At 44.8% G+C, this 13,926-nt stretch overlaps 1 protein-coding gene across 5 annotated transcripts in view; it reads left to right on the top strand.

Annotated features, from left to right (window-relative positions):
• VPS16 (VPS16 core subunit of CORVET and HOPS complexes) overlaps positions 1-13,926 on the top strand; it is a 309,167-nt gene that overhangs the window by 244,647 nt on the left and 50,594 nt on the right. For all 5 annotated transcript variants that reach the window (XR_008847136.1, XM_056535465.1, XM_056535467.1 and 2 more), the window contains exon 22: positions 7,485-7,581. Coding sequence is in view for 4 of the 5 variants with exons in the window: in XM_056535465.1 (XP_056391440.1) it covers positions 7,485-7,581 (97 nt within the window). In the remaining variant the exon portion in view is untranslated. The remainder of the gene's footprint in view (positions 1-7,484; positions 7,582-13,926) is intronic.

Below are 13,926 nucleotides of genomic sequence, written 5' to 3'. Positions count from 1 at the left end.
AAAACTAAAGTGTACGTGAAAACTAAACCTTCCAAACTTTGCTAAATTGCAGTTTCCTTTAAAATTTTTCCACATAAATAATTTTTTTTTTGTTGCGCCGTACATTTTATGGTAAAATAAGTGATGTTGTTACAAAGTAAAATTGGTAACTCAAAAATAAAATTGGCCTGTTCCTTAAGGCCAAAATTGGCTTGGTCCTTTAGGAGGATAACCCCTTGGTACTTAACGCACCAGAACGTACATTTACGTCCTGAGCATAACCGCGAGCATCGGAACGATGTCCGGATCATGTGCGGCAGGTCCCGGCTGCTGATCTCACCAGGGACCCGCCCGTAATGGCGGACGCCCGCGATCCTGCGGATGTCTGCCATTAACCCCTCAGAGGCCGTGATCAATACAGATCACGGCATCTGCAGCATTGCGGACACTTAAATGGATGATCGGATCGCCCGCAGCGCTGCCGCGGCGATCCGATCATCCAGCATGGCAGACGGAGGTCCCCTCACCTGCCTCCGTTGCCTTCCCGGCGTCTTCTGCTCTGATTTGCCTTCCTGCAGACCAGAGCAGAAGACCTATAATGCTGATCAGTGCGATGTCCTATACATAGCACTGAACAGTATTAGCAATCGATTGATTGCTATAAATAGTACCCTGTGGGGACTATTAAAGTGTAAAAATAAAAGTAAAAAAATATGAAAAACCCCCTCCCCCAATAAAAATGTAAATTGTCCCATTTTCCTTATTTCACCCCCAAAAAGTGTTAAAAATGTTTTTTTTATATATACATATTTGGTATCGCCACGTGTGTAAATATCTGAACTATTAAAATAAAATGTTAATGATACCGTACGGTGAACGTAAAAATGAAAAAAAAAAAAAGTCCAAAATAGATGCTTTTTTATAACATTTTATTCCCCCAAAAAATTCAAAAAAATGGATTAAAAGCTCTATAAGCAAATATGGTATCAATAAAAAGTACAGATCACGGCGCAAAAAATGAGCCCTCATACCGCCACTTATACAGAAAAATGAAAAAGTTATAGGCCTTCAAAATAGGGGGATTTTAAACGTACTAATTTGGTTAAAAAGTTAGCGTTTTTTTTTAAGTTCAGCAGTAATAGTAAAGTATGTTATCATGGGTATCATTTTAATCGTATTGACCCAAAGAATAAAGAACACGTCATTTTTACCGTAAATTGTACGGCGTGAAAAAAAGAAAACCGCAATTTTGCTAATTTTGGAAGGTTTTGTTAACTCCTTAAGGACTTAGGACGTATGAGTACGTCCTAAGTCCGATCCCTGTCTATAACGCGGGGTCCCGACGGGACCCCCGCGACATAGCGGGATGGTCCCGGCGCTTATTCACAGCAGGGACCCGCAGCTAATAGCGTGCGGCCTCAATCGTTCGGCCACACGCTATTAACCCTTCCGATGCGGCGCTCAAAGCTGAGTGCCGCATCGAAAGTGAAAGTAAATGCTGCTCAGTCGGGCTGATCGGGGTCATCGCGATTGATTGCTCCATGCCTGAGTTACAGGCTGGAGCACTCAACCGCCGATTACACAGCTTGTTGCCATGCAACGACAAGGCAACAATCTGTGTATGCAATCAGCCATTGCAAGCTCATAGGTCCCTATAGGAGCTATGAGCTCGCAAAAAAAAGTGTAAAAAAAAAAAGTTAACCCTTTCAGGTATTCCCTTCTGAATTTTTCTAAGTGCTCTCTGATGACACATGTCTTGGGAACCGCCCAGTTTAGAAGAGGTTTGCTATGGGGATTTGCTTCTAAACTGGGCGGTTCCCGAGACACGTGTCATCAGAAAAGAACAACCTTAACTTCAGAAGCTCATAAGTACTGAAAGGATTAAGATTTTTTTAATAGAAGTAATTTACAAATCTGTTTAACTTTCTGGAGCCAGTTGATATATGTAAAAAAGTTTTTTCCTGGATAACCCCTAAGGACCAAGGGCGTAATGTTACGCCCTGGCGTTTTCCGATCACTGCGCGCACCGGGCAGAGATCGGAACGGCATGCCTGCTGAAATCGTTCAGCAGGCATGCCGTGCAAATGCCGAGGGGGGTCCCGGGACCCCCACATGTCGACGATCGCCGCAAATCGCTTGTGAAATCACACAAGCGATCTGCGGCGATTCCGGGCTGATCAGGTCTCTGGGACCCGATCACCCGGAAAATACCGATGATCCCAGTTGTCACAGACAGCCGGGACCATCCCGGAGGACAGGAGAGTGGTGGCAAGCTTGCCACCTGCACCTGTCCCCTCCGATTTGGCCGGCCCTGGATGTCTGGACAGGCCAGGGGAAGATGGCGGCGACGGAGCAGGGACCGGCGGGTATACTTACCTGTCCGGGGACCGCAGCATCGGAGCAGACGACGCGGGACCGCTGGCGGAGGTGAGTAGGTCTTCTGTCTTCTGCTCTTCTATGGTGTCTTCTTTGCAGCAGGGGGCACCGCCGTAAAGCGGCGCTCCCTGCAGTTACTGGCAGTCACAAAACTGCAAGTCCCAGCATGCCCAGCCAGCAAAAGGCTGTGTGAGCATGCTGGGAGTTGCAGTTTTGCAACATCTGGAGGACCACAGTTTGGAGACCACTGTGCTCTTCCAGATGTTGCAAAACTACAACTCCCAGCATACCAAGACTGTCCAGACTTGCTGGGAGTTGTAGTTCTGTAACATCTTGCCCTCCAGATGTTGCAGAACTACAACTCCCAGCAATACTGGACAGTCTTGGTATGCTGGAAGTTGTAGTTTTGCAACATCTGGAAGAGCACAAGGGTTCCCAAACTGTAGTCCTTCAGATGTTGCAAAACTACAACTCCAATCATGCTCAAACTGCCTAGGCATGCTGGGAGTTGTAGTTCAGCAACATCTGGCTCTAAAGATTTTGCCGAACTACTACTTCCAGCATGCGTGAGCATGGTTGGGATTGTAGTTTTGCAACATCTGGAGGGCTACAGTGGTCCGCAAACTGTTCTCCTCCAGCTGTTGTGTAACTACTACTCCCAATATGCCCTTCGGCTGTCTGGGCATGCTGGAAGTTGTAGTTTTGCAACAGCTGGAGGCTGCCCCCCGTGAATGTACAGGTTGCACTCACATGGGCAGGTGGTTACAGTGAGTGTGCAGCAAATTTTGCGCTGGGAAACTCTCTGTGATCCCCCGCCTGTGTGACTGTAACCTAAAAAACACTACACTACACTACACTACCACAAAATAAAATAAAAAGTAAGATACACTACATATTCACATACCCCTACACAGCCCCCCCTCCCCTCCCCAATAAAAATGAACAACGTCTGGTACGGCACTGTTTCCAAAATGGAGCCTCCAGCTGTTGCAAAACAGCAACTCCCAGTATTGCCGGACAGCCATTGACTGTCCAAGCATGCTGGGAGTTTTGGAACAGCTGGAGGCACCCTGTTTGGGAATCACTGACGTAGAATACCCCTATGTCCACCCCTATGCAAATCCCTAATTTAGGCCTCAAATGCACATGGCGCTCTTACTTTGGAGCCCTGTCGTATTTCAAGGCAACAGTTTACGTCCACATATGGGGTATCTCCGTACTCGGGAGAAATTTCCTAACAAATTTTGGGGGCTTTTACCCCTCATGAAAAGGTGAAGTTGGGGTCTACACCAGCATATTAGTGTAAAAAACATTTTTTTTTACACTAACATGCTGGTGTTGCCCTATACTTTTCATTTTCAAAAGAGGTAAAAGGGAAAAAGGCCCCCCAAAATTTGTAACTCAATTTCTCCCGAGAACGGAAATACGCCATATGTGAGCGCAAAGTGCTCTGCGGGTGCACAACAAGGCCCAGAAGGGAGAGTGCACCATGTACATTTGAGATGATTTGCACAGGGGTGGCTGATTGTTACAGCGGTTCTGACAAACGCAAAAAAAAAGAAAAAAAAACTACACCCCTCACAGAATGTAATGAGGGGTGCAGTGAGAATTTACCCCCCCACAGGTGTCTGACAGATCTTTGGAACAGTGGTCCGTGAAAATAAAAACATTTGCACAGCTCACTGTTCCAAAGATCTGTCAGACACCAGTGGGGGTAAATGCTCTCTGTACCCCTTGTTACATTCCTTGAGGGGTCTAGTTTCCAAAATCATATGCCATGTGTTTTTTTTTTTTTTTTTTTTTTGTTTTTTTTGCTGTCCTGGCACCATAGGGGCTTTCTTAATGCGACATGCCCCCCGAGCAAAATTTGCCCTCAAAAAGCCAAATATGACTCCTTCTCTTCTGAGCATTGTAGTTCGCCCGTAGTGCACTTCAGGTCAACTTATGGGGTACCTCCATACTCAGAAGAGATGGGGTTACAAATTTTGGGGGGTATTTTCTGCTATTAACCCTTGCAAAAATTTGAAATTGGGTGGAAACACACATTTTAGTGACTTTTTTTAAATCTTTTTAAATATGCAAAAGTCGTGAAACACCTGTGGGGTATTAAGGCTCACTTAATTCCTTGTTATGTTCCTCAAGGGGTCTAGTTTCCAAAATAGTATGCCATGTGTTTTTTTTTTGCTGTTCTGGCACCATAGGAGCTTCCTAAATGCAACATGCCCCCCAAAAAAGATTTCAGAAAAACTTACTCTCCAAAATCCCCTTCTCGCTCCTTCGCTTCTGAGCCCTCTACTGCGCCCGCCAAACAATTTACATAGACATGTGAGGTATGTGCTCACTCGAGAGAAATTGGGCTACAAATATAAGTATACATTTTCTCCTTTTACCCCTTGTAAAAATTGAAAAATTGGGTAAACAAGAACATGCGAGTGTAAAAAATGAAGATTGAGAATTTTCTCCTTCACTTTGCTGCTATTCCTGTGAAACACCTAAAGGGTTAAAACGCTGACTGAATGTCATTTTGAATACTTTAGGGGGTGCAGTTTTTATAATGGGGTCATTTGTGGGATATTTCTAATATGAAGACCCTTCAAATCCACTTTAAACCTTAACTGGTCCCTGAAAAATTGTGAGTTTGAAAATTTTTTTAAAAATTGTTGCTGAACTTTGAAGCCCTCTGATGTCTTCCAAAAGTAAAAACTTGTACATTTTATAATGCAAACATAAAGTAGACATATTGTTTATGTGAATAAAAAAAAATTATTGGGAATATCCATTTTCCTTACAAGCAGAGAGCTTCAAAGTTCGAAAAATGCAAAATTTTAAATTTTTCCATCAAGTTTTGGGATTTTTCACCAAGAAAGGATGCAAGTTACCACAAAAATTTACCACCATGTTAAAGTAGAATATGTTACAAAAAAACAATCTCAGAATCAGAATGATAAGTAAAAGCATTCCAGAGTTATTAATGTTTAAAGTGACAGTGGTCAGATGTTAAAAACGCTCTGGTCCTAAGGTGTAAAATGGCCTGGTCCTTAAGGGGTTTAGTTTTTTCCTCCTCTCCTTCAAAAAATCATAACTCCTTTTATATTTCCATCCACAGACCCATATGAGGGCTTGTTTTTTGTGCGACCAATTGTCCTTTGTATTGACTTCATTCATTTTACCAATAAATGTATGGCGCAACCAAAAAAAAAGTATGTGTGGTGAAATTGAAAAAAAACCAGTAAGTTAGTTTACGGTAAAAGTGACATGTTTTCTTTATTCTGTATGTCAATACGATTAAAAGGTTACCCATGGTTACAGGTTACATACTTTTCTATAATTGTACTGTTTTCCACCTTTTTTTAACAAAATTAATATGTTTAAAATCACTCTATTTTGACCACCTATAACTTTCTCATTTTTTCATATACGAGGCTGTATTAGGGCTCATTTTTTGCTCCATGCTCTGTAGTTTTTATTGGTACCACTTTTGTGTATATGTAACTTTCTAATCACTTATTCATTTTTCGGGGGAATGTGATTTTGGAAGAAGGCAGGTGAGGGAACCTCCGGCCACCATGTGAGATAATCTGATCCCCGTGGCCATGCTGCGGGCGATCCAATTATCCATTCAAACGCCCGCATTTCCGCAGATGCCGTGATCTGTATTGATCGTGGCAACTGAGGGGTTAAAGGAGTAGTCCTGTGGATAGGGGATAATTTGCAGATTGCGGAGGTCCAACTGCTGGGGCCCCCCGCGATCTCCTGTACGGGGCCCCGACAGCCCGTGTGAAGGGGGCGTGTCGACCACCGCACGAAGCGGCGGCCGACACGCCCCCTCAATACAACTCTATGGCAGAGCCGGAGTGCTGCCTTCGTCAATCTCCGGCTCTGCCATAGCGTGTTGAGGGGGCGTGTCGGCCGCCGATTCGTGTGGTGGTCAACACCTGCTATCTGGCCCCCGTACGGAGAGATCGCGGGGGCCCCAGGGGTCGGACCCCCCGCAATCTCAAACTTATCCCCTATTCTTAGGATAGGGGATACGTTTTTCACCACTGGACTACCCCTTTAATGGTGGACATCATTGATCACTGATGTCCGACATTACCGGCGGGTACCTGGCTGCTAATAGCAGCCTGGACCTGCCGTGGATGGTGAGAGCACTGCTCCAGTGCTTGCATCACACGCAGGGCATAAATGTACATCTTGGTACATTTAAGTCCTGTGTCGTTAGGGGGTAAAAGAGGACCGATCACAGGAAGGTCACCATGATTTTCAAATTAAATTAGTTAACTAAAGGGAATTATATATTTAAGTATAACTGATAAGTAAAATGTAAAACAGGTAAATAAATCTGCATAAGGACAGAAACTGCCTGGTTTTTCCATAGCAGTCAAGCAGAGCTCAGCTTTTATTTCACCAGAGGTCATAACGAAACCTTGATAACATTCAGGAAGTGTGGAAGACTTTAGCTCAAAACTTGGCATCTTTACTGGGTTTCTTTATTTTGCGCTTTCCTGAATGGGGCATTTTGAGTGTAATCCCTTACCATTACCCTACTTGGTATTCATCTCAGAACAGCTGCTCTTTATTTATTTGGGCAACTGCCGCACAAGAAACTGTGAGAGGACACTTTATATCTATCAGTAAAACTTTCCTAAGGTCCAAGTTTTTTTAATTGATTCATTTCTCATTGTAATTGTGTTGGATGTCCATTTTACTGTTATAGAGTTCCAAAATGATATGCCTTTGCATAGAATGTGTAGCTTTAGAAAAAGGTTCTTGGGCCTTGTAAAATTTAAGTAATCCTCTAAGAAATTTTGGATGTATTAGCGCAGCGCAGTACACAGGTTCAGGGATCCTATTAGAAGCATTCAATTGACCACACTCTATCATGGAGGTTGGGGAACAGTGATAAAGAGTGGCCACTCACTCACTTAACAGCCTAAATGTTACTATTGTTCAGGAGTTATCTCTAATCCAGACCGCTGCCAGCATGTATCAACTATAACACACAGCTAGCATAGGCTGTGTATGACACATGAATGATTTTGACTTACACGTTTATCAAATGTCGAAAAGAGGTTAAAAAAGCTTTTTCCCAATGTAATATTTGATATTTTATTTCTCTCTGTCTTCAGGTATTGGTGGCTGAAAATATCTGCACTGGCAGAAAAGGAGGATTGGGAAGAGTTAGAGAATTTTTCAAAAAGTAAAAAATCCCCAATAGGATATCTGGTAAATTTTTGTTTGTGTACTATATGTTTTAGTGTTTAGTTTTTTTTAGCTATTATTTTGAAAAAATGGCACTGATATGTGTAAAAGGGGTAAGACGTTTTCATCATTTAGTAACTTTTAATTTTTCAGTGCTCTATCAACCTAACAGTCACTTAAATCTGATAGAAGTTTGGAATCTCCTAGAAGTACAATGGCAAAGTATAGCAGAGTCCTAGTGGATATATTAGGGGTTTTCCCCTTTCATGAATTTATTCCCTATCTGCTAGAGTGGCCACTGCTCCATTCATGCTCCATTTTATTGGGGGGGAAAAAAATTCAATTCTGTATTGGTTTTTAATTCTGCAGTCTGCTTTTTACATTTACATCGTTCACTGTGCGGGATCATAAACATTCCACACAAGGCAATACCAAATGGGTTTTCTCGTTCGGCTCCATTGGAGGACACAGAGACCGTGGGTATATGCTGCTGACACTAGGCAACAAAAGAAAGTCTGCTCCTACCAGCAGGATATACCCTGCCTACACACTCTGAGCTATCAGTTTTAGCTTAGTGTCCGTAGGAGGCAGACACAGGTCTGGAGTTCTCCAGACCTGGTGTTTTATTTTCTTATTTTTTAGTTTAGGGACGTGTATGTATATTATTTTTCTACCTTTTTATTTATCTCTTTTTAGGTGGGGGTTTAGGAGCATAGCGAAGAAGGGGCACAGGCATCGAGTTATGCACTTGTCAACCCCATCTCGCCACCGGTCAGCGCATGGGGTTGCACCTTTGGGTCCCGGTCCCCCTACCTACCCTGCTCAATTTGCTGTCTCAGCCCAGCATGATGCAGTTGTATAATAGCTGGCTGAAGACTTCAGTAGGTAAGTTTTCCGCGTCAAGGTGAGTATTCCCTTCACTTTTACTTCTCCCTCCCCCTTTTTTCTAGGAATCTGTCTTTTACTCAGGATTCCTAACCTCTGGAGACTATTTGTGCTCTGCTTCTCTGCAGTCTGCCCGTTGTATAACTTTTGCCACAGATAACCTCGTGGCGATTCGTCACTCCATGTGGCCGATGCCGCTTCCAAGAAATCTCTCACTGAGCTTCCTTTCTCTGCGACACGTCTCTTCGGGAAACGCCTGGATAAGAATATCTCCAAGGCTACTAGAGGTAAGAGCGCCTTATTGCCGCAGAACAAGTCTTGCCATAATGATTCCCGCAGGAAGTCGTCTTCCTTTCGGCCTTTTCGGTCTTTTGGCTCGGGTCGAGCAACCAGACTGGCGCCCTCACAAGATAAGAAGGCTACTTCCTTCAAAGCCCGTCCCTCCTGGAAGTCTGATAACCATTCCGGCCGTTTTGCAGCCAAGTCGGGCACCCGCAAGCCTCCCTCCGCATGAAGGGACGCCCCCACCCGAACATTCTTTTCGGGTGGGAGGTCATTTGTCCCCGTTCCAGACATCTGGTCTGCCCAAGTGCAGGACTCTTGGTTCCTTGGTTTGCTTCCCTCCCAAGGGATTGCTTTTTTCAATCCAGCCCCCCTAGCCCTCTTTCCTTGGCAGTGGCTTTTCGGGTCGTGCATTGGACCCTTCTCGCTCAGGGAGTAATCGTCACAGTTCCTCCCAAGGAGCGTTTTTTTGGGTTCTATTCCAACCTGTTTTGTTGTCCCCAAGAAAGAGGTCCCATCTGCCCGATTCTGGATCTGAAGCTCCTCATTCGCCTCAATCCTGCATAATTTCCATATGGAGTCTCTCCGCTCTGTGTGGCATCCATGGATCAAGGGGAGTTTCTTTCCTCTGTGGATATCCGGGACGCTTACCTTCACATCCCCATTTTTCCGGCGCATCAGTGCTATCTCCACTTCGCAGTTTCGGAGGGCCATTTTTCAGTTTGTGGCCCTTCCTTTTGGCCTGGCCACGGCCCCAAATGTCTTCACCAAGGTCCTGGTGGCAGTGATCGCCATCCTGCAAACCTGGGGTGTGTCCGTGATCCCCTACCTGGACGACCTCCTGATCAAGGCTCCAACCAGGGCCGAGAATCAGGAGAGTCTCCATTTCACTCTTAAAACCTCGTCCAATTTCGGCTGGGTGGTCAATCAGGACAAGTACAACCTGTTTCACACCCAGTCTCTGATCTTCTTGGGACTCCATTTCGACACAGCGAATGCCCGGATTTGGCTCCCACCGGACAAGCGCCGCACTCTGTCATCAGGAGTTCTTCTTCTCAGTTGTCCGGTTCCAGTTTTCATTTGGTTCTGCATGGAAGTCCTGGGTCGGATGGTGGCGGCCATGGAAGCTGTTCCTTTCGCCCAGTTTCATTGTTGACCTCTTCAAATTTCTCTTCTGTCCCGGTGGGACAAGTCTCCGCTATCCCTCGATCGCAGGATTATTCTCCCCCCCCCCCCCCCCCAAGGACTCGCCAGTCCCTCCTGTGGTGGCTTCGTTCTCCTCTTCTTCGACAGGGGCGATCTTTTCTGCCCCTCCACTGGCAGGTCATCATGACAGATGCCAGTCTCAGCAGTTGGGGGGGAGTCTTCAGGGATCGGACGGTCCAGGGCTGTTGGTCCTCCCAGGAAGCTCTCCCCAAACTTCAGGTAATTTACCTTTTGCAACAGTAGAACATATAAAGAAAAAAGAAATGTGTCTGCACTCACCGTATTTTTTTAATTCAGTCCGTGCTTTATTACGGCAAAATATCAGCAGACAGAGTAGAAACACATATTCACCCGGGGTGCAGGGAGGGTGGACGGCAACCAGCCGGCAGCAGGAGCGTGTAGCTGGAACGACAGCGTGGTTTTGCGTCAGACGCATCATCCGGTACCTGATCCATTGGATTCATTGGTCAGGTATATATGGGAAACGGGGAAGGGGAGAAGTGACCCAATCACCTTTTTAAAATACATGACACAGAAAGAGTAAAGTATAAAACCAATAGAGCAAACATATATCTTGCTATATTATAGAAAGGAACTAAAGTTGTTTCTTTCATTTAGGCCAAGTGGCCCCAAAGCTTTAAGTCTTGCAATCCATTTAGCTTCACATTGGAGTAGTTTTTGGCGTCTGTCTACACCCTGCGGTTGTAGTGGAATGTGTTGTAAACCGGCGAATTTGATTTCCTTAATATTAATATTGTGATATGTTTCCATATGAGTAATAAAGTGAGTAGCACCTATTTTCTTATGTAGAAAAAACTAATTTCCACACCGGTCCCTTTAGAAGAGGAAAGAGGAAGAAAAAGAGAAAACCGCAATGTGTGGACTCAACCGAAAAAAAGGAAGAATGTCTCGTGGCGCCAATAACCACTTCTACAAATGTTTGACAGGTATCAATTTACCAGAGACTTATATACGGGTCCTTGAGAGGGGCCTTAATTTTGGTCTAAGTGAACCTTTTGCTGAGGATCTTTTCGAAATCGATCTTTTCAAAGCCATTCGAAAGATCGGATTCGAAAGATTCTTTAAATTAGCACCTAGCATGAATGAAAAATCAATAAAAAATGATGACACCGAGGTAAATATTAATAAAACAAATAGGTGAAAATCCTTGTAAACTTAGTGACTTGGGCTTTCCATTAGTCAAAGAATTTGATAAGAATGATTTAAAATGTGTAACTATGTTCACCGATCTTTTGTTTGATGAAATTCCTGGCGAAATCTTCTCTACGACCAGGGAACATGTTAGACCCTTTGCTGGTGGTAACAAATCTACATTTTTCCCTCCTATCCCATCTGGCAGCAGTATCGACTTAATCAATCGAGCAGTAAAAAAAGACGTGTTGGCACTTTGTTATCCCAAAAATAAATGTAATCTTCCTCTAGAAGAAATGAAAGCTCTAGATTGGCTAGCGTCTAGGGAAGATATCATCGTTACGAGAGCCGACAAGGGCGGTGCTGTGGTGGTGGCGTCTAAGACTGACCACGACAGCGAAGCCCTTAGACAGCTAAGTGACAGTCATACCTATCAAAAATTATCTTCTAAGGCAACCCAAAAAAAATTACTGACAAACTTAGGTCCTTTTTGAGATCATTAGTCGAAAAACTGCTAATCACTGAAAAAATGGCTGCTAAATTACTGCACGTCAATGCAAAACCAGCAAAATGGTAACTCCTGCCTAAAGTCCACAAGTCGCTGACCCAAACCCTCGGACGACCAATCGTGGCGGGGATTGGGTCGGCTACTGAAGCCCTCTCCAGTTACCTTTAGTGGCTTATCTCCCCCCCTACTCCTGGGTATTCCCTCATATGTTAGGGATACTAGCGACCTATTGGGAACTCTGTATAACTTTAATTGGCTTGAATCATACACTTTGGTGTCACTCGATGTAGAAGCCCTTTACACCCGTATCCCATGGGATGCGGGTGTAAGGGCAATGACTTATTTTCTATCCTACTCAGGAAAACCGAAAGAATTTATAGACTTTGTAGCCAAAGCATTGATGTTCATATTAAGTAACAACACATTCATGTATGACAGTTGCTAGAATAAATAATTGCATGGTACCCCTATTGGGTCCCCTGTGTTATGTACCCTGGCGAATATATATCTTGCTGTGTTTGAGCTCACGTACGTCCACACTCTCAGGAACCCCTTCACATCTTTTGAAGGACGATGTCCTTATCGTATGGGATGGATCCAAAAAATAATTCATTGAATTTGTACAATATCTCAATAATAGCGATATGAATATGCTCTTTACATATGTATACGGTGGAAAAACTCTTAATTTTCAAGATGTCACTCTAAATATCGACAATTTATGTTGAAAAACCACTAGTTACAGTCAAGAAAGAGAGAGCACGGGAGGTCTCTTCCCTGTTGGAGCAACTAACTGAGCTTGAGAGACGATTCCGAGCTCCGTTCTCCCCATCCGTTGCCCGGGAACTCACTTCCATTAGGGAACAGTTGCGAGACATACTTACTCAGAAGCATGCGGACTCTGTAGTCCGGTTCCGTCAAAAGTTATTCCAACATGAGGACAAGGGAGGGCGACTGATGTCGGCTATGATTAAAAAGCGGAAGGAGAAGACATTTATCCCTGCCATTAAAACGGACGCACACCAACTAACCACAGACACTAAGAAAATCGCTTCGGCTTTACGGATTACTATACTACCCTATATAACATCTCTCCCCATATCCCCGACCACACACAACGGTCTCAAGCTATAACATCCTTTCTGCGCTCGCTGGCACTGCCCACCTTGACTGCAGAGGAGGGTGCATCCCTATTGGAGCCTTGCACCATTGAGGAGGTACAGAAAGTACTACAATCCTTCCCCAGATGGACTTAGCCTGACTTACTATAAGACTTTTCAGGAGGTCCTGGCCCCCAAGTTGATGCACTGGTGCAACGCTCTATTGATGGGGGGTAGCCTACCTGCTCAAGCGCTCGAAGCACATATTACTATCCTTCCTAAAGAAGGCAAAGACCATCTCTTGTGTTCCAGCTACAGGCCCATATCTTTGCTCAATCTTGATATGAAGGTGTGGGTCAAGGTGCTAACACTTAGACTGGGGCGATATCTCCCACGCCTCATACACCCGGATCAAACGGGCTTCGTACGTGGCAGGGAGGGCAGACACAACGCCCTTAGAGTGATGCATGCAATGCATTATGCTAGGTCCACGCACGCACCGCTTATCCTCCTCGGCACAGACGCCGAGAAGGCATTCGACAGTCTCCTGGCAATACTTACAACACACATTGGCCTCATTTGGAGTGCCACAAGCATTCACGTCAGCTGTCATGTCGCTTTACTCGGGCCTGAGTGCCCGCGTTAAGGTCAATGGCACTTTGTCCCCCATCTTCCAGATCAGAAATGGTACTCGGCAGGGGTGCCCCCTCTCCCCGTCATTGTACATTATAGTCATAGAGACGTTATTGCAGACTTTGCGGAGGGAGAGGACGATTGAAGGCTTGGTGGTGGGTGAGCATGAGCATTTCGGCTCGCTCTCTAACTTTAAGGTCAATTATACCAAGTCGAAAATATTGAATGTTTCCTTGCCCAACTCTAGAGCCGTACTCTTACAAAACTCCTCCCCTTACCGATGGCCGTCAGATCACATTACTTACCTAGGCATTGCCTTTCCCCCATCGCTGTCCGACCTGTTTACGGCCAACTACATGCCTATGTTTGCGAAACTAAAACGACAGTTGGAGTCTTACCAGCTGCCCTTCCTGTCTTGGATGGGTAGACGGAATCTCCTACAGACGTATATTATGCCCTCCATCCTGTACTTGCTCAGAATGGTACCTATTGCCTTACCGACAAAGCATCTGCTTCAATGGAAGCGATTGTTCTCCTCATTTCTCTGGTCAGGCAAGAAACCACGCTTGCCGTACAAACTCCTGCTCAGGCGTAAATCACACG

Source organism: Hyla sarda, chromosome 8, assembly GCF_029499605.1.
Source record: "Hyla sarda isolate aHylSar1 chromosome 8, aHylSar1.hap1, whole genome shotgun sequence".
NCBI classification, from domain to species: Eukaryota; Metazoa; Chordata; class Amphibia; order Anura; family Hylidae; genus Hyla; species Hyla sarda.
Note: the sequence above shows the minus strand (reverse complement) of the source record. Positions and strands in the feature narration are given on the sequence as shown.